The 18,628-nt window shown below is 49.6% G+C and overlaps 5 protein-coding genes across 5 annotated transcripts; 3 read left to right on the forward strand and 2 right to left on the reverse strand.

Annotated features, from left to right (window-relative positions):
* Positions 1-873: 873 nt before the first annotated feature.
* On the reverse strand, positions 874-1,612 carry BJ212DRAFT_1318197 (uncharacterized protein). The gene is made up of 4 exons (XM_041334301.1): positions 1,500-1,612; positions 1,365-1,447; positions 1,018-1,311; positions 874-959 (listed from the first exon to the last, which is right to left on the reverse strand). Exons 1-3 carry the CDS (start codon positions 1,579-1,581, stop codon positions 1,231-1,233), a joined length of 246 nt encoding a protein of 81 aa, XP_041199385.1. The 5' UTR covers positions 1,582-1,612; the 3' UTR covers positions 874-959; positions 1,018-1,230.
* On the forward strand, positions 1,606-5,959 carry BJ212DRAFT_1318200 (uncharacterized protein). Its single transcript, XM_041334302.1, has 9 exons — positions 1,606-2,013; positions 2,065-2,136; positions 2,185-2,210; positions 2,263-2,432; positions 2,482-2,686; positions 2,736-2,759; positions 2,811-3,635; positions 3,687-4,618; positions 4,668-5,959. The coding sequence occupies exons 1-9, from the start codon at positions 1,736-1,738 to the stop codon at positions 5,583-5,585; spliced, it is 3,450 nt and encodes a 1,149-aa protein (XP_041199386.1). The 5' UTR covers positions 1,606-1,735; the 3' UTR covers positions 5,586-5,959.
* A 2,726-nt stretch (positions 5,960-8,685) lies between these two features.
* BJ212DRAFT_1444097 (cyclin-like protein) lies at positions 8,686-10,058 on the forward strand (the record flags this gene model as incomplete). The annotated part of the gene is made up of 2 exons (XM_041337916.1): positions 8,686-8,952; positions 9,006-10,058. 2 exons carry the CDS (start codon positions 8,686-8,688, stop codon positions 10,056-10,058), a joined length of 1,320 nt encoding a protein of 439 aa, XP_041199387.1.
* Positions 10,059-11,144: 1,086 nt separating this feature from the next.
* On the reverse strand, positions 11,145-13,265 carry BJ212DRAFT_1511263 (uncharacterized protein; the record flags this gene model as incomplete). The annotated part of the gene is made up of 10 exons (XM_041341646.1): positions 11,145-11,662; positions 11,714-11,796; positions 11,861-12,137; positions 12,188-12,476; positions 12,538-12,597; positions 12,643-12,686; positions 12,742-12,845; positions 12,905-12,946; positions 13,064-13,117; positions 13,218-13,265. The coding sequence occupies 10 exons, from the start codon at positions 13,263-13,265 to the stop codon at positions 11,404-11,406; spliced, it is 1,260 nt and encodes a 419-aa protein (XP_041199388.1). The 3' UTR covers positions 11,145-11,403.
* Positions 13,266-15,085: 1,820 nt separating this feature from the next.
* On the forward strand, positions 15,086-18,382 carry BJ212DRAFT_1318243 (uncharacterized protein). The gene is made up of 4 exons (XM_041334303.1): positions 15,086-15,229; positions 15,284-16,049; positions 16,100-16,981; positions 17,002-18,382. The coding sequence occupies exons 2-4, from the start codon at positions 15,398-15,400 to the stop codon at positions 17,931-17,933; spliced, it is 2,466 nt and encodes an 821-aa protein (XP_041199389.1). The 5' UTR covers positions 15,086-15,229; positions 15,284-15,397; the 3' UTR covers positions 17,934-18,382.
* Positions 18,383-18,628: the final 246 nt, after the last annotated feature.

Here is an 18,628-nt window from a genome sequence, read left to right on the forward strand (position 1 = left end):
CCAGCACACATCAAGTCGAAGGGAGATGGGAGCCTCGAACAATCGACACAAGTAGATCTCTCGGCTAGTAAGCTTGGAGTTCATGCTGAACATGCAGTTTTTGTCCAATAAATTGTCCCTGTGGGCCTCCTGAGTGCTGATATCATTTTGACGCTGTTAGATCCGCTCTAGATAACCGTGGCCATCGCAAGGGACAACCGCAAGCTGTTCCAGTATCTGACTAGCACCTTCGACTGTTTCGATGCACAGTGAAGGAAGTGTGCCCAGAGCACCAGGACTTACTGGGGTCTAGGGAATATTAGGGAATTATGCAGGTACGAAATACGGGCTTAAACCCTTACCTGCGATATCCCACTAATATCTTTCTTTGTTCCTGATTAAAGGTCAGATAAGATCCCAGCCTTAGTCACGATCATCCCATTCAAAGAGAACTACCGCACACCCAACACATCAAGATCGCAAGAAACTGTATCGCGTTGCTCCTCCCTGCTGCACACAGCTCAGCAAGGTCCAAATATGACAACTCAATGATGAAGGCTCAACTCGTTCCTAGCGGTGACCGGCACCCTGGGGGAGTGGTCGTCGCTGTAAAGAGATTATCCTGCTACGGGCACTTTTTTTTCGAGAACCCACGCCGTTAAAGCTATGTCTGGTTCATCGACTGCAAGATGGATACCAAATTTCAATCTGAGTCCCAGTCATAACGGTGCGAAGCTTGGACCCCAAACTGCGAACTTGAAGGGACTTTTAGTAACATTTTCATAGGACGTCCTGAGTGAACAAACAAGAGGAATGGATATCGTTTATACTTATCTTCATATATTCTTGGGTTGAAGTCAATCAGGTTGCATGATATGCGAGACAGAACCTTACCACAAACTGAAGATAGAAAGGCCTGTTCAAACAGCAACGCAATTTTGCATAGTGGGGTGAGCTGTCCTTTTATCAGTATCGCGCTACTGTTAATGTTCGCCCCTTGTCACGATATGAATGAGGGTTGATAGGAAATACACCTTCATTGTGTGATTTGCGACGAGGATGTGGTATTTTCAAATCGTTCGACACCCATCCAGATGGATGAGAAGAGTGCGGACAGTTCCCATCTGATCCTTGTCCTGACTGTAATCGTCATCGTGTGTGCATGATCCTGCTTGCGACGAAGAAACTTCTGCGTCTTTGAAAACTCTAAGAGCCTCGCCATCCCAACAGCTCTGGTGACGATGGTATCACCTATAGGGCCTGAGGCTGTGATGTTGGAAGTATTTGCCGAATTTCTCGACGAGCCATATTGATTTTTTCCTCTATGACAACCTAACCTACGATGAGCGCCAGAGGCGTAATCACGAAGAATAAGACCAACTCACCACGTCCGTCAGCCATTTATTGCGTTCGATTTCACTGCGAAACCAGGCGATGGTCTCCGACCTTGCCTGTGGGTCGGGTATGTCTGATGATGGTGATGAACTGTAGTAATTTTTTTAGAGAATACAACAGCGCACATTTGGACGCTCTTATAGCATGACGATACAGGTGTATAACTCTCTGCTGCAAAATGAAATACTTGAGACCAAAATCTGGCATGTGCGCTCTTGAATGCTACAAACAAGAAATTGTGGCTAGAATTAGAATTGCTCTGTTTTGCTTTTCCGCTCTTCAAGTCCGCGTTGCTGGCATTGCTATTGGGGCGACATTTTACTTCTCTCACAAGTTTATTCAACATTTCATTCACACCACAATGTCTGGTGTAGAGAACCAGGTCGCTGTTCATGATGTTGTCTCTCCAGAGGATGGTGTTATTGACAACTTATCTAACGCTATGGCCAAAGTTTCTCTCCGACCAGACAATTCATCTTCTCAATCACCAGAATCCGTTACTGACGGTCTTAATAAAGACAAAAATGATATCCATGGTCGACCCTTTGTTATGTATTCCCGACTTCATCTACTGCTCCTTCATAAATCTCCCTTGGTCTGTACTCCGACTGGCATGCCGGCTTTGAAGGATTGGTTTGGGTTCGTGCCATGTCCTACTCCTCGAGTTTGTGGCTTATTCTACCTCTCAAGAACCGAAAGCGACCAAGGCAATCTTAAAAAGGACTCAGAAGCACTTCCTCAGCCCAATGCTCGTGACCGACGGTGAGGTCTGCTAATACCACCATTTAGACCTACCTAACGTCATTACAGCTTTCGTAGAGATGCAGAGGACGGGGGTAAGCATCTTGATTACCTTCTCTTGAGACCGGGTCTGATCAGTGTCATTAGAAGGCGCCGCCCGGCCTTCCTTTCGTGGGGCTGCCATCACGCAGCCCTCGCAAATGGGCAACTTCAAGCACCAGTCCATTCGTGCAACTGACCGAGACAGAGACAGAGAAACGGACAGAGAACAAGAACGTGATTCCCGGGTTAAAGATGGCCAAGAAAGACTACGGAATGTGAGTGGTCCAAGCTGTTGCGCGCCAGGGCGCTCATATGTTGTCCAAGTTGTCGGACAAGTATGACCGTGACCGTCGTGCTCTTTCTTCCATGCAGCAGCTTCGAGGAAAGGACAGGGACCTAGCCCCTCACCTTGGTGGCACATCCTCTCGAATAGCGTCCCAGTCGCAGCAAGCTCCGAATAATCGCCAGCTGGACTCCCGAGAACCTTCCAAAAAGAAAGATGGTGAGACCAGCGAAGATTGGAGACGTGGTACGTCCCCTACCTCACATATATCTCATATTACTAAGTCGTGGAATAGAATCAACTCGTACAGGCCGTGAACGTAGGACTGAATTTTCTGTTCCTATATAATGACCGCTCATCGTTCCTCTAGGTTCTGATAATCCTCGGCGCGATCGAGACGAGCGTGACCGACCTCGCTCGAGGGTCCGTGATTCTTCCCGCCAACGACGAGATGTTTCACCATCGAGACGTGATCGGGATGACAGGGATCGTGATCGCAGAGGTGACCGTGATGACCATCAAAAAGAGGCAGCGGGATACCGAAAAGACAAGGATGACCGTGACTTGGATCGAGAATCTGAGGTGGACGATCCTCGCCGCTGGAGGGACGACGGAAAGCGTGATGAGCGTATGGCAGCGAGACGGGACCGTGAACAGCGGGACCGCGAACGAGACAAGGACCGGGTACGCGACCGCCCTGCCGCGTGGGACGCTAGCGATCGTCAGGATCGTCGATGGGCTCCCGCCGATGACCGTGATGGTCGAAGCAAGCGAGTGGCTGGTCGCGAGAGAAAACCCGACGAGGCGAAGGACAGGGACGATCGCAAGGATCGTGACAGAGAACGTGAGAAAGAAAGAGAGAAGGAGCCTGCATGGATGGACACATACATCCCTTCTTCTGGCAGCAACGGTTTAGGCCGTGCCCCCGGAGACCTAGATGGCATACAGGCGTTCAAGCGAGAGATCAAGGAGAGAGAGCAGAAGGAGCAAGGTACTAGTGCGCAAGACGATGATCATTCTGGTGACTTTGAAGGGAAGACGAATACGTCCGAACCCCACCTGGACGAAATTCAGCTCTTCAAGCTGATGATGAAAAGGGAAGAACAAAAGAAGAAAGCTGATCAGTCTCCTCTTGCGGGTCCATCGTTACTTGCAGACACATCTTCAGAGACCAAGGACTCAACTCCTACGAACGGCAAGTCAATTCTTTCTCTCGGGCAGGCTCGATGTGCTAATACTCGGATAGACCTGTCATCGACTGAAGCAACTGCGGTGCACCGCACTTATCTTCCACCTCAGCCAATTTCTTCGCAATTGTCTGCTTCTCCACCTCCACCACAGACTGAGCCAGCTCCTCACGATGGTTCTCGTGTACTCCTGTCTATGTTATCGTCCCCAACGTCCTCCGTTGCACCTGGAGTACCAACAGGTGCCCACGAATCCGATATCGACAAAGAAAAACTAGGAGGTTCTCGCTTCTTCCCCAAGCCTGTCTCTGCTGATTTACCGGCACCTCAAGCTTTGCCAAAGCCGTCTATCGAAGCGCCCAGTCCCGCTGTCCCATCAGCTCCTCACGCTGCTCCTCCGCCAGGTTGTCGTCTTCTTTCTTTTGCCTCCAAAACTCCTCAGGGGTCTGTAGGGCACACCCCTCCCTCGTACACAGGTTCGCATTCCCCCGTGTCTTTGTCGAAGAATGGCACGCCAGCAACTAACTCAACCATCCCATCAAATGGACCTTTGTCAACTGCACATCATAACGACAATTTGGACGCTGTGAGAGCAACTCGAGGCTTCTCGCCGTTTGAGGAAACTCGGGAAGGACTTGGAATGTCGCCTTTGGATGCGTTCCGTCGAGCTTCTGTTGCACCTGGAGATCGCAATGCCTTTGGACATATGAGCCTCGAACAAGTTGATGTACCCATTAGCGGGCCCTTGCCTAGCCACTCTGTTCCGTACGAGCAATTGAACTCTGGAGTCGCAGCTGCGAAAGGCAGCCGGTTTGCGAAGTTCTTTGACGGGAAAGGGAGAGATTCTCAACCAGGAATGGGAAAGGCTCCAATGGGTGGCCCAACACCAGCTCAGAGAGGCGAGCTCAGTGGATACAATGGAATACTAACCGGCAATCCGGATGCCAGAGCTATGGAAGATATATTTGCCATGTTGAGCAACTCAGCACATGTAGGTCGTATCCCCGTCTACTTGTTATCGGCACTGATATCAATTTTAGGGTCAGAGGCCTCATATACTACCAGAAGTGTTGGCTTCAGATACTGCACATTTCAATCATCCCTCCAACCTTCACCATCTTCAAAACCAACTCGGTCATTCCCAGCACTATCCTGGCCACACCCGCCTGGACTCATTGTATGATAGCCGTCTTGACGACAGGAATTTTGTCCCAGATGGCATGGTGCCCGGTTTACGCTCCGCTGCCCCTCCTAGGAACAGGCAAAACGGCGCCATGCTCTCTGACATCGATGACTCTATGCAGTTTGGTGGTCAACGTGGTCCTCCTCAAATGTACCAAGGATTGCACCAGGCGAACATGAACCGCAATGGAGGCATACCTCTCCAATCATCCCAATTCCGTGGTGGCCCTTCACCGAATCCCTTGCAGCCTTCAGCTCAACGCTTGCCGCCTGGTTTGGCTAATTTAGGTGGGCGACCGCCTCATGAGCCTGCTCAATTCTTGAATTCGGCAATGACTATCCCTGGTGGCCTACACGGTCCGGTGCATGGTAATGCCGCCCTCCAACAGCAGTTTAACAACTTCCCTCCGGGAGGTGTTGGCTTCAACGGCGCTCCTCTGCGTGTGCCTCACCCCGGAGGAACCCATCAGCTGCACGGACACAATACCATGCAAGGCTTGATGCACCCTGGAGGTCTTAACCCTGCGCAAGCCCAGCTTCTGGGGTTAAATGGTGCTAATGGTATGCCAGGTAGTCTTCGTGGTCCTAACGGAGGTTTTGGACAACAGGGTCCTCAGATCCAGCCTCCTATGCTCTCCATGAGGCAGCAGCAGCAACAACAAATCCCTCCACACATGCTTCCTCTCCATTATCAACAGCAGGGCCCGCCTGGCCCAACCAACCAACCCGCCCACGATCTCATGGCGCTCTTGATGAGCGGAGGAAGAAGGGAGTGAGAGTTTTCACGGGCTACTTACGGTCTCTTATCCTCGTCCAACATTTTCGTTCACTCTCGGACTCACCTGATAATTTTCTCTCGTTAGTTTAACAGTTGTGCTCATACTGTCCGTCTATCATGTTTCATTCTGATTCTTCGCAAGCGTATATTATTGACCATTTTGGGCTTGGCTGCACTTCTCCGACGGATGGCTGTTCAATCCGCGTCTGGGACCTGGTGAATCATTGAAGAGTTGGCCACGTCAACCGCTCAACGGACAGTGTATTAATAGCGGTTCATAATATTGAGCTCTACTACCTGACTTGTGGTCTGATCCTCTTGAACGTGAGTATTTCAAACGCCACCATCATTACGATGGGCGATGGACCTGTGACGCAAATACTCATGGGTTCTCGCGGCGTTCTACATTTGGCCTGTAGAAATGAATGGAAGGACTATGCTCATAGGTTTACTAACTGCATAAAGAAGGACATATGTACTGTCTACGTAACTTATGGATCTCTCGACGCTCGCGCCGCACTGGTTCTGAGCTTCTGTAACTGCTGTGCAAGGAGTCCTTGGCAAAATGCTTTACGAGGATAATGATTCTTGCGACTGCGAACATCAATCGCAGATTCCTTGACGGCGTGCACTTCAAACTTTAAAACATTTGGAGCTTGTTTGTAGTGTTCCATAATCTATGTCTGAAAATTCCGTGGTAACCACGAGATCAATGACAGGCGGCGCCGCGCTCCTTACGGCTCCTTTCACAAGTCGGATCGCCGTGGACATAAAACTAGCTGGTGGCTTGGGATCCTGAGAGGTTGGCGCAAAAAACACTCTATCTCCGAATCATATCGATCCTCACTGCAAGGTCTTTGAATGATATTTAACTAGTAACTTTATCTATCTGATGAATACGTATATAAGGACGAAGGGTTAAAAGGGAATATTGCTGAATCAAGTTTCAGACTGTCACGGTCTTGAAGCACTCATGGCATGATGACATGTATTTTAGTCAATCTAAGGTGATAAGGGGTGATGGGTCCTGACTGCTCATACTATGGATGCGCGCTGAGTGTCAACGTCGGTCTTCTACTCGGTCCCCTCCCACTGATGTGGCATTCTGCTAGTGGGCCGCTCAAACTGTTACTGTAGAAATCACTTGATTCGGATAACATTAGGGTCATCCGATAGGGACGCTGCCCCCTTCGATGATCGATGGACCTATATGGACCGATGGCATCATTAGACACTCGATAAGAGGTGACTGATGGGAGGTACGCTGTGGGAGTTTGGGTGCTTGGAGAGGCGACACACTAGTAGCCGAACTCATAAGGTATCTATACGGGAAATTGGGACAACTATCGAGACTCTGATGGGAAGTCGACCAGAGAGACTAAGCCGCAGAGAAGAATGATATCGAACTTACATAAACCTATGCCTGCAGGCAGACAACGTGGACTTGATACTGCCAAATCAGAACTGACTATGTCTGAACTGAATTATTATTGCCGCGAGAATCACAAGTGTAAGAAATAATAATACATACTGATTGCTTTGACAAAGGGTTAAGCGGTACACGCCTTCTCTGCATTGCACTCGACAATTACCTCCTTCCGCGATTGAAAATTTGTAGGATTACATTCATTCCTGCAACTATCTCTCAATCCCGTTCCTCCCCGGCGCAAGCCAGTTTACGAGTACAAAGCCACATCCGCTCTTGTGCCCGTGACGCTCGATTAGCTTCGAGCGACTCTTTATAGTCGTTGCTCTGCCTTTACTCTACTAGAAACAAACAACTCACTCAGTCTTTCCTTTGTCCGGTCGTCCCTCCCATTCTTTCAACAAGTTCCCTGACAGCACTACTTTTTTGCCTGAATAATTTGCCCTAATCGTTCCCCCACACCAATTTTCTTTGTCGGTCACATCTCCCGAGGCCGCTTGTAAGCTATCCGCGCATCCGATACCATCGATTGTGACTGATATGAGATGTGATAGCCAGCACACCGGTGTCGGTCAACATTGTTCACAAGTGCGTACCTTACTATGGCCCTGACAGCGCAGACCAAGCTAACGGCTGTTGACAGCATATATTAACAAGCAAGACCCGGTCAAACAAGTGTATTCGAGGTGAGGCTTATTATTGATTGATGTCATTCTTTTGGTCGCTGTAAAACGTGGGGTCGTGGGAATATGCGCCTGTCCCTTGTTGCGGGGATATTGAGATCTCGCCCGAGGTCGTTGCAGAGCCTGAGCGCTCATCTAGGGCCTTTGGGACAGGGTTGAGGAACATCTGACGGGTATAGTCAGATGCCAAGGAGACTAGGGTTAACTGTCTGATTCCCCTTGCTTGAATATTTCTTGTCGTTGTCGTTGCTGCCATGGTATATTTTTGCATGATTTTGGACCTTTCACAGAAGTTCACATGAAAGTGGTCTTTTTTTTTTCTTTGAATTTCCTTTTTAATTTCAAACTACTTGACGAGCCGATTCTGCCGTTTGCATCTTATACTCTTTTTGAGTGTCCTCACTCTCTTCTTCTTCAATCAACGTAGTCTTCTCTTCAAGGAGACTTTTTTCTGCTCTTCAACGAGTCTTTTTTGTAGTACCTGTCGTCCTCCAACCCTCTCTTGATCTCCCTATCTTTACTCTTTACGACCATCAACGCTGACCACGACTTGTTCATATCTAGTCCCCACACGCCACTCTTCACCGCCATCACGACAACCTTTTGTTGTTCGCCCTCGCATGATCAGTTTCTGACTCTGGTGAGTCTGCTCTTTCCAGATTTCGCTTATCTTAAGTGGTATCACATCGTGAGACCGTGCATTCCAAATGTCATTCCCTAGACGTCGGCATGCCGTGACAGAATGAATGCCTTTCATTGGCAATAAACAAACACGCGGTGTTCAGCCGTTATGTGGTTGTTGCCATTTCTCTCCCTTCATCCTGCGAGCGCTCGAGGCGCTCGCTCATTTAATCATGTCTTCTCCCGCCTCATTTAATAACATCATTGCTGATGCAGAATCTACTCCTCTCTTCGCTCAATTACCCCCCTCAAGCCCACTATCGGTCATACGCTTTCCTAGATCGATCTCGCCCGCCGCTTCTTCAGTTATGAAAGATATTTCTACGACTTCTTATCGGAGTTCTCGAAATGCTGCGTACCCCAAGAAACGGCCATCACCTTCAGGTATATCGAAGCATCACAAGACATCCCCTCTCGGTCCTCCTCCTGTAACCCGCCGAACACCTTATTCTGCAAAGGCGTCACTGTTGCAGCAGCGACAACGTCAAGCTCAAATCACCGCTCTTCGCAGGCAAGGCATTTTCCTGGAGGAGGAATACCGGGAAGATATTCGTTTCTACATGCATGAGATGGAGGTTTGTGCGACTTCTATTACTGGCTTACTGGCGGCTTAATCCTTTTGGTATAGCGATATACCATGTCATCCTCACAGTCGATGGATCAGCAACCCGAGATCCGATGGCACATGCGCCCATGTCTCGTCGATTTTCTCGTTGAGATTCACTTCACCTTCCGACTTCGACCTGAGACGTTATATCTCACTCTCAATATTGTGGACCGTTATGTCTCTCGGCGAATAGTTTACATCAAGCACTACCAGCTCGTAGGCTGCGCGGCGCTATGGATTGCTGCCAAGTTCGAGGATGCAAAGGAACGCGTTCCGACGGTTCAAGAGCTTGCACAGATTTGTCGTGACACGTATGACGAGTCCGCTTTCATTCAGATGGAAGGCCATGTACTCCAGACCATTCAGTGGACGCTAGGCCATCCGACTGCAGAAGCATGGCTCAGACTAATGTGTTGTGAGCCATCTGTCGAGGAAGAAAAGGTTCAACATGTTGCACGTTTCCTGATGGAAATCACTCTGTTTCACCGAGAGTTCATTAAATACCCTCCCTCCTCGATAGCACTTGGCGCACTCACGCTAGCTCTCTTCCTGTGCGGCAAACCACGCCGCATCTTTGAGGAAACGGAGGAATGTTTGGAAATCGTCGATTGTCTCGATAATCGCTTGGCTAAGCATGTCAACGACCTTTCGGAGACGCTGGTAAAAAAGTACTCCTATGCCTTTTACTCCAAGGCGGCAACATTCGTTGTACAGTACTACCTCCAGGGTGGGCGGTTCGTCCGGCAGTCCTTCATTACTCTTCCGATGACGCCCACTCGCCCATCAGTGTCCGGTGCCAGCACACCTATGAGCGCCACGACATCTGTCTCTGATTTATCTGATGATTTCCCTCTCACTCCAACGAGTCCCTCATCATTCTCCCCCGAACCCTTCTCGAACTCTTTCCTATCAGAAGACGACAAGGAAAATTTACCAACAACGTTTGAGCCTGTCATCAATAAACAGCGCACGGAGGTCCCGCCCGACCATTTTCTGCCTCATGACTTCGTTGCTTTTGGCCGTCCGGCCTTGCACCACTTGAATGGCTCACCACGAATGACCGCCGTCTCATAGCGCGCAGGTCCGTACGTCAACTCCATCCGTGTCGAAAAGACTGTTTCAACCCCCGCAAAATGTAATACCACCCTACACGCTCAGCCACTCTGCGCATTGTCTTTGCAAGTCTCATCATCCATGCATCACTTTCTTTTTCTGCAATCGTCTCGTTTCCCATCATCCATCCCGCGCACAATCTACTGTAGGGTGAGCGGTTGCCCTGAGAAGTCGGATTCGCATCAGCGTGCCGCATACTCGATACAAGGACGGACGGGTGACATAGCTGTCCTGTACCACTGTCCTTTCCGCTTGTCATCCTTCTCAAGGAAGGTCTGCCTTGCCATATCTGGTCGTCCTGCCAAACCACAACATTATCTGCATCATTCCGCTTGTTAGTCCATGCATCACCCTACCCGTCGTAACTCCCTCGACTCCCGTCTTCTTGCAACGAACCAGGTCGACAACCTCTGTCCAATTCTGTGTCTATCGCATTCGTTCTATTTTATTCTTCACTTTATCGTATCCTTTAAATTCCTGTCAACTATCTGGTTCGTTGTGGGGCGATTTCTTGCATTCTCTGTCCCGCACCCCCATCGCGCGAACCGCTTCTTTGTGCTTTTACTCTCCCTTTCATTTGCACACTGTCCGCGCATCCATCCTCGTCATTGTTGCAGCAATCACACTACCACATCGAACTTTGTCTACAATTACATTTGCAATCTGAAGGGCTCAACAGGTGTTTCCATTATACTGGTAGCGCGCTCATTTTTAGCGAGAATGGAATCGGTGCTAGATTCTCTCCGATGGGACGTCCATCAGAACAAGGGTGGAGTATATATCTCCTGCACAGCAAAAAATAATTTCAAATATCCGAGGCGGAGACTAGGAGCTGATAAGTATTATAAGAAGCTCACAGAGTACGGGTTGTCAGTTGATGGATAGATTGTGACCGCCAGTCATGAATCGGCCTCCCACACTTTTGTCAGGTTCTCAAGAACGTCTCAGGTGGTTCTTCCTACAACAACCGAAATTCCCTGTTTCAAACCGATCGACTAGCTTCCACAGTTGGGTGCCTGTTCTGTTCTTCATGCGAAGAGAACAATAGACAATATGTAAATCATTATGGCAAGTGAACGTTCATTAAATAAGAGTGGACACAGCGCGCGGGAATGAGTGGATACCTACATTATTGAAGTCAGGTTGCACATGGTCAACATCGTTGATGTGTTATTCCTCCGCGGCAGTGGCACGGAACTCGGTCTTCCCTCATACATGTTGGTCTAATACAATGATTTTGAGGATAATACAACTTGGGTAAAAAAACTGTTGTTGCATGTAAGATTGTGAAGGCGTTTGAAACCTCTTATTGCAGTATCCATTCGTCTCCGCTCTTCTTGATACCAACGGCTCTCTTCTCATCCAGACTGATACGGCCAGCGTTGAGAATGGCAGTTGTAAGCACGGTGTTTGCAATGGTCGGATAGCCGTGACCATCATAATCGGAGGGTTTTGCAACGCCAGCGTTGACCTCTCGGGCGGCATCGATGAACTTTTCGATAGAAATATACCCGTAGCCCCGTTGTCCGTCGAAATGACCGGTCTCGGACGGCGAATATTTCATACTAGTGATGGATAGTTAGATTCACATATTTTTTTCAGGCCCAGGAGCTCACTAGAATGGATTATACCATGTCTTCCCAGTTTCATCGACGGTGATATCATACCCACGGTGAGCTTGGTCTACATTTATGTCACCCTGCAAATCAAATTAGTAGAAGCTTTACGTTGTTACAAGAAAGACAGTCGTGTGACCGACCCACCTTCGAACCCATGTAATACCAGTGCTGGGCAGAGTGAATACCCGCCTTCAAAGGTGCGGTCCAAGATGCCGTGTAGACTGCTGTGCCCTTGTGTCCCGGACTCTTGATCGACTGCCAGTCAACGAGGAGCGTGATAGTGTCCTCTGTTTGAGGGACACAGTTGTATGGCTCCCCCGTAGCAATACCGGTTGCTGCACTGGCAACAACTCGCGTGGGTACTGCTTTGTCTTGGAGAATCCAGCAGCAAATATCAATATGATGAGACGAGAGATAATAGCTGGAAGCAACCATCAGCGTACAGATTAATTTGTAAACCGAGGAACTTACCTGATGTCTGAATCCTTGCCAGCCCAAGCACGGAAGGTTTCCAGCTGACTCTTCGGCTGACTCATCCATGCGTTGAAGAAGTTGAATTCGCCAAGTGTCTGTGCTCTGGCTTTGGCATCGCTATACACAGGATCAAAGCGCTTATGATGCTCCACAAAGCAGACAACGTTGTGCTTTCTCGCAGCTGCGATAAGCTCATTGTGATGTGATAACAGTTTGGTTGCAGGCTTGGTGACGAGAACATGAATGCCACGTTCCATCGCGTACAGACTAATGGGGTAGTGAGTGCCTATCAATGATCTCGTTAGTGATGAATCTAGATGTTAGACACGCGAAAGATCGAAACTCACTGTCAGGGGTAAACACGATGATAGCATCTCCGGGAGACATTTTGTTGATGGCATCCTTGTCTAAGAAGGTGAGACATCTGCACAGCACACTTAGAACCAACTCACAAGCCTCAGGATCAATATTTCCCTCTTTTGGATACTCCTCAAAGCTGGTCGGCGATCGGCGGTTAGTCAAGAACAAGCGGTGTCAATGCAATCACGCACGAGGTGTCCATATCTTTGTAAACACTCTCGATATTCTCTTGTAAGTGTTGGCGTATGGCGGGGAATTTGCTACCATTAACGCCGACCATTCCGAGCTTGCCGATCTAACGTTAAGACAGATGTAAACGCGGAAAATAATCGCCCCACTGTCAGTATTACGCACTTTGCCTAACCTTCGAAGATCGAACATCGTAAGACCAACCACCTTATGTCATGATCTGAGTCATTGACCAAACGACTAAGTCAGGGGATGGGCATACCCCAATCTACGAAAGCCAAGCCTTAGCGGTCAGCGAAAATAAACAAGACAGATGTACGACACCTTCTTGTCGGATGTAGAGGCTCCAGAACCAGTCCATCCAGTGGTGTACTCTCCCTGAGGATCACGTCAGAAGATAGGACAATTGCCGGCTGATGAACACTCACAGTACCACCTATTGCAAGTACATTGCCTGGTTAGAGTTGTGCCAGGTAACATTGATCAGCTTACACATTAAAACGTTCAATTTACTGAGGTTCGACATAGCGATGTTAAGGACCAACGGTTGAGATATCAAATGAAAGAAAGGATTCAGGAAGTGGCCAGTTGGCTTAAAACCCAGTAACGGCTCAGGCTGCGGCCCGAACGCGCATGACAATCGGACCGCATATCAGAAAATGTTGCATCACGCAGGCTTTCCTGTCGTGGGACACGGCAGGGAAGATGACTAAGCGTGCGTCGGCAGCTGTGTGACGACCCCGGATAGCGCGCGCTCCCTGTGTGTCGACGAGTGGAGGCTGATACACAGGGAGAAAGCCAGCGGGAACGTTAGCACTGGTATGCAGCGCGGGCGCAGGGCAATATGCTTACCTGCGAGGGATATGCTGCAAACGCCTCGGGTAAGTAGAAATTTGACTCCGGCTGCCGAAAAAGGCTGCATGTTCCGTGAAGACGAAAAAAATGAGACTGGCTCTGGGACACGCTACTCACCTGAGCTCCTGCCAAAAAACGCGTGTCCCAGAGCGAGGTGAAGTGATGATTCTTGTCTGGGACACGCGGGTTTCACCGTGGAGCCAGCGCCAGATGCGAGAAGTACGAAATCATGTAGTGATTTTGCAGTCCATTGTGCTGTCATTACCTGTGCAGTAGCACAGAACCTCGAATTTTGCGGCTAAAAAAATTATCCCTTTCACGGCACAGTATACCACACGTTCCTACACCGTACCCAGAAATTTCTGCCACTAAAACGGTGCAGAAAACACGTCTCTGTGCTCGAACGCCTATATCGTCACTTCGGGGTCTTCGATAGTCACGTGAACCGAGAAATTCCCGGCCCGCTTCGGAGGTTGTCTATCATGAGACCACATCGAAGAGGGAACTTCCAAGGACTAGGTGAAACTGTGATGTCACGAGGACCAATCGTGCATACATTCAAGCGTAGTCGCGCCCGGAGAGACGGTAGTTGGATACGCGGTAGATGCAAATGCTACACCATTCTGGGCTTAAGTTGATCCCAAGCCTGCTAGTAGGTTCCGTGGTTTCGATTGCGGGGCGTTCCAGCAGCCAGCTAAATGTATGTCCAAAAAGAATCACTGGACACGGGTGGTTGCCGGAACAGACATAGGTGTTAAGGGCTCGGATACGAGGGGCGCTCGCTGCATGGCCGTTAAATTTATAAAGCCGTCTACCCATGTTACCATTCGGAACCACTGCACATTGATGTTAGATACTCCAAATTTTCGCAGTTCTGCTGACTACTAGAACTTGGAGCTTGGAGTCTCGAAGCTCGAGGGAGATGGAAGCTAGTCCTTAATAATATCGAACCGCTACGGTCAGCGACTGATTCGTATAGAACCTAGAAGGGCGCGGAATCTCCCGAGAAGCCTTGTTGCTGAACTTGCAGGTTTGCACGCCGAGTCAAGCTCTCACAAATGCCTCGCGGAAGGTGTGCAAAACACCTGGGACACAAGAGTCGTTTCCTCAAATGTTTGGTATCCACCCTTACGTGTCCGATGAGGTGTCGAACACCTCGGGAACATCGGGACGAGCCAACGACATGGCAATTGCGAAGGTGGATTCATTCACTACAGCATATGTAGTTCGCTTCAACCTGCCAAACTGGCTAGCGACATTTATAACACTGATATATAATAAAATGTTTTGATCGAAATATTTTGAGCGCAGTCACTACACATAATAAGCATCGTACCTTCTCTGCACCAAGAGCGCCGTCGTCTTCGTCTTCCATAGGTTCAGTCCAAGTCATCTTGTACCGAATTGGAAGAGTCAAAGAACCGCGAAACTAGCACGTGTTTCATTTATTATTGTGACGTCACAGGCCTTAAGCAAACCTCGTGGCTACTCCTTAGCCGCGTCTTCAATTTAGTGGCTGCACACACGCAGCGCATAAGAATATTCTGCTGCGCAAGCGTCGTCTGCGGACAACCTCGCCTTGTGTGCCTTGCTTTAATCTACTGTGAACGGTTAGCGCACACTTGTCACTACCAGGTAAGTTTAATCGATCTGGGCTTGATGTCCTTCCTTTGCTAACCTTGCTGCCAGCCGTTTTCCGCCTGGAGTCCATCCCGACTCTCCGTGCCTTTCTCTCTCTAGCAATATCTGTGTCATTTTGTTGTATCTGCTAGACGCACCTCGTCTCGGCCAACCATCGCAAACATGCAGCCTGGCTCTGTGACAGACTCTGGCTTCATTCCAAGGAAAGAGTTTATTCGTGAACAACGAGCTACGAACATCTTTGGCCTTCTTGCTATCTCTGGCTCAAGCTGCATCAGGCTTTATTCTTTTCCTCCCGATGTCATTGCAGCTTTACGTCGACTCCTTGATCACTTTTACCTGACAGGTGGATTTCGTGAGGATACACAGCAGAACTTCTGGGAATTCACCATAACTCAAAAGCCCTGGAATTCACCAAAGAGTCCTCGTACAGAGCGAATTCTTCTCGACATACTCGCTGTCATATATAGGTTTGGATACACTATACTTTCCACCGTCGACTATGGTAGGGAGCGCGACGATCGTTTAGCTATCTCATTTTCGAGGCCCCTTTTGCCTTCTTCGCCTGCCCCACCTCCCGCCCCACCTCCCGCTGGCTCAGGGAGTAACATTTCGCACCAGACGGGGCTGCAAACGGAGAGAAGAATGCCCTTTGCCATCTCATTTGTCTCGCAGACCATCATGCGAGTCATCAATCCACCACTAAACGCAACTCCAGCAATTCTTCAAGCCGTGCGAGGATCGTGGCCTCGGGGCGTATTGTCGGAGAAGAAGACGGACAATGCGTATGAATTCAAGTTGAAGGGATATAGCTGTGAGTGTCCTTAAGTAAAATTCATGTAGGTTTTAAAGACTTTTATGCAGGGTTCCACGAAGACACATTTGCGACAGATTCTCTGCGACACATCCTTTCACTTCTATCATCTCTCGATGCTCATGCATGTTCCCTTGTCATTTCGCTGGCAATCAATGGCCGTTCCAGAGTCAAGGACCTCTGGGTCTTTACTGGCCCTGGCACTACTGAGACTGATCCTTATTGGCCCGAATCTCCTATAAGTCAATCCGGCTCTATGCTGGATGTAAGAAGATCTCATCGGGCGTCGACGCCCGAACCACCAGAAGCGAGTATGATCCCCAGTTCTTTGCATAGAAGAGCCGCTACTGGTCCTCAGCACCCGCCTCACAGCTTGCCGTCCTCTCAGACGTCGCCTCACCACGTGCGGTCGGCCACAGAATCCATCGTATTACCACCCCTTGCGACAAATTTGCCACCTCGTGCAGCGCCAGGCAATCAAATGCGAAAGCCTGCACCCCGCGCACAAGTGCCAGTATCTGTTGACTTCGACGCTCCAGATGATGAAGAACATGGACGATGTCGCACTTCTCTCGCTAGCGCTGTGCCAAGTAGTTGTGAGAACATGACTGGTATAGGTTCCATGGCGCGTAATAGATTCACTTCCAATCTCATCTACACAGCAACCCCTGGCCCACTTCCTGAATCGGATCATCCCACTGAAGATGCTGTACACTCGTCGCCACCCCCTGAACGACATCATCGTAGACCGAGGTCGAGATCTCCGTCTCCCCAACGCCGGGTAAGCGCTCTGCGACCGGTATCGACTCGTTCGAAGACCCCTCCGCTCCTCCGATCACATTCACCACCTAGGGACCCTCGCACCCCCTCACCGACGCCTGCTAGCCATGATGTTTCGATGAATGAGGGCCCGCCCTCCTCAGCCCAGGGATGTTTCGTATGAGAGACTCAGCATACTCTGTGAATACTATTGACACGGACATGTCTTCCGGGGCCCCGTTCAAATGGCCAGGACTTGGCCGGCCAGATGGCATTGAAAACATTGAGGAGGTGCACGAGGAACCATGTGAGGAATCAACGCCGCATGTTTTACCTGGCGCATGGGAAATGTCGCCTGAGGAGGAGCGCCCCGAGGTGTTGTCTCGCATGACCGAGCCATCTATGGCCAATGAGCGTGGTCTCCATCTGGAACACAGAAGAAGTCCAGACAAATCATTGCATGATATCGATGCAAGGATTGCCTCGCCGGAGCTGGTTAGTGATCAGGCTGTGCGCAAGAGTGAAGCGGGGCTTATTGGGATGATATCTCCGCCGAGGCCTCCTCCTCCACCGATTCATCCTCCGTCGAGGGAGAGCCTTTATAAAAGGAAGGCATCGAGTTCAACTGATCCGCCTGCGTCACCTATAAAGTCTGGCAGTCGCAGTGGGAGTGGCAATGGTTGGGTGCTTGTGAACGTTGAGGGCAAGGAACACATGACAGCCTCCACGTCAACACCAGTTGGTAGTCCTACGTCCCCGACACAAGTCGAACGTAAAGGAAAGCGCACTACAAGTGCTGCCGCAGAAAGGGCCTCGATGTCCGCTGCAGCGAAGGCGATTGCCGTCGTAGACGCACAAGACTCAAAAGCCAAGAAGCGCCAGTCCACTGGTTCTGGTCTACGACGCTTACTATCTATCTCGCGGCCTGGTGCCAAGGGCGCTGACGAAGTGAAATCTGACCCTCGTCTCGCTACTCTACGCTCAAAGGAGCTTGCGTCCAGCGAAAAAGAAAGTTCTAAACTCACCCCCCCTCGCCAAAGGCGATTTCGCAACAGATTCACTCGCCTGGGCGCTTCAGAACCTGCCTCTCGGCCACCAGATCGAGTGCGGGTCAATCTGAACTAACTTTTCCATTCTTTCCATGCTCGATTCCCTATCCCTTATATTATCGACGTATGCTTAATTGCCTCTTTTACGACTCAGCAGCATATGACTCCATAACCCACGTTTACTGACTTCTTTGTGCATTTCGTTTGTCGCTCATGTAGTACTTATGCTTTACCTCTACAGGTGCCTTACGACAGACTACTCGTAATTTTACGGATACAACATATCGCTTTTCAAACTGGTGTCAACTCATTCTTCATTGCCTGAAGGTTTCTGTCACCTCCGTACTTAATACGTCCAACTTCCGACTTACCGACAACCTCCGCCACCAAAACCACCTAGTCCATTGCGGCTGAAATACAGTATACTTCACTTGCGTGTAGATGAGTATTTTCGTGCGCCGCTCGGATACCCTGTCCCACAAGAAGATAGATAATGACTTTCATTGCACGCCTGTCATCTGATGTCTTTCACAGCGAGTAGGTCGAGTGCCTCTCTAAATTCGTCACGGTTGCACTCGCGGCCGTGGGGGTACGGGCATGTATCGACCCGTACCCGCGGTGATATTGCGATTATCCGCGGGAGCAATTATACAACTTAGGTCTAATAACTAGCACTCGGAATGATCATCCGAGGGATCCGTTCACGGGTATTGAGTATGGTCCGTCCATTGTATGCAAGCGGAACAACGCGCTCGGGACAATCATGATACC

This window comes from Suillus subaureus (genome assembly GCF_016647635.1).
Source record: "Suillus subaureus strain MN1 chromosome Unknown BJ212scaffold_2, whole genome shotgun sequence".
Lineage (NCBI taxonomy): Eukaryota > Fungi > Basidiomycota > Agaricomycetes > Boletales > Suillaceae > Suillus > Suillus subaureus.

Excerpts from the sequence above, each read along its gene's own strand:
- BJ212DRAFT_1318197 (XM_041334301.1), bottom strand. The coding sequence starts at position 1,581 with ATGCCAGATTTTGGTCTCAAGTATTTCATTTTGCAGCAGAGAGTTATA. Across the intron at positions 1,448-1,499 it reads TGCTATAAGAGCGTCCAAAT|ACATACCCGACCCACAGGCA; the intron begins GTGCGCTGTTGT and ends CACCATCATCAG. Across the intron at positions 1,312-1,364 it reads ATAAATGGCTGACGGACGTG|GTTGTCATAGAGGAAAAAAT; the intron begins GTGAGTTGGTCT and ends ATCGTAGGTTAG.
- BJ212DRAFT_1318200 (XM_041334302.1), top strand. The coding sequence starts at position 1,736 with ATGTCTGGTGTAGAGAACCAGGTCGCTGTTCATGATGTTGTCTCTCCA. Across the intron at positions 2,687-2,735 it reads CAGCGAAGATTGGAGACGTG|AATCAACTCGTACAGGCCGT; the intron begins GTACGTCCCCTA and ends GTCGTGGAATAG. Across the intron at positions 3,636-3,686 it reads GGACTCAACTCCTACGAACG|ACCTGTCATCGACTGAAGCA; the intron begins GCAAGTCAATTC and ends ATACTCGGATAG.
- BJ212DRAFT_1318243 (XM_041334303.1), top strand. The coding sequence starts at position 15,398 with ATGCAGCCTGGCTCTGTGACAGACTCTGGCTTCATTCCAAGGAAAGAG. Across the intron at positions 16,050-16,099 it reads CAAGTTGAAGGGATATAGCT|GGTTCCACGAAGACACATTT; the intron begins GTGAGTGTCCTT and ends ACTTTTATGCAG.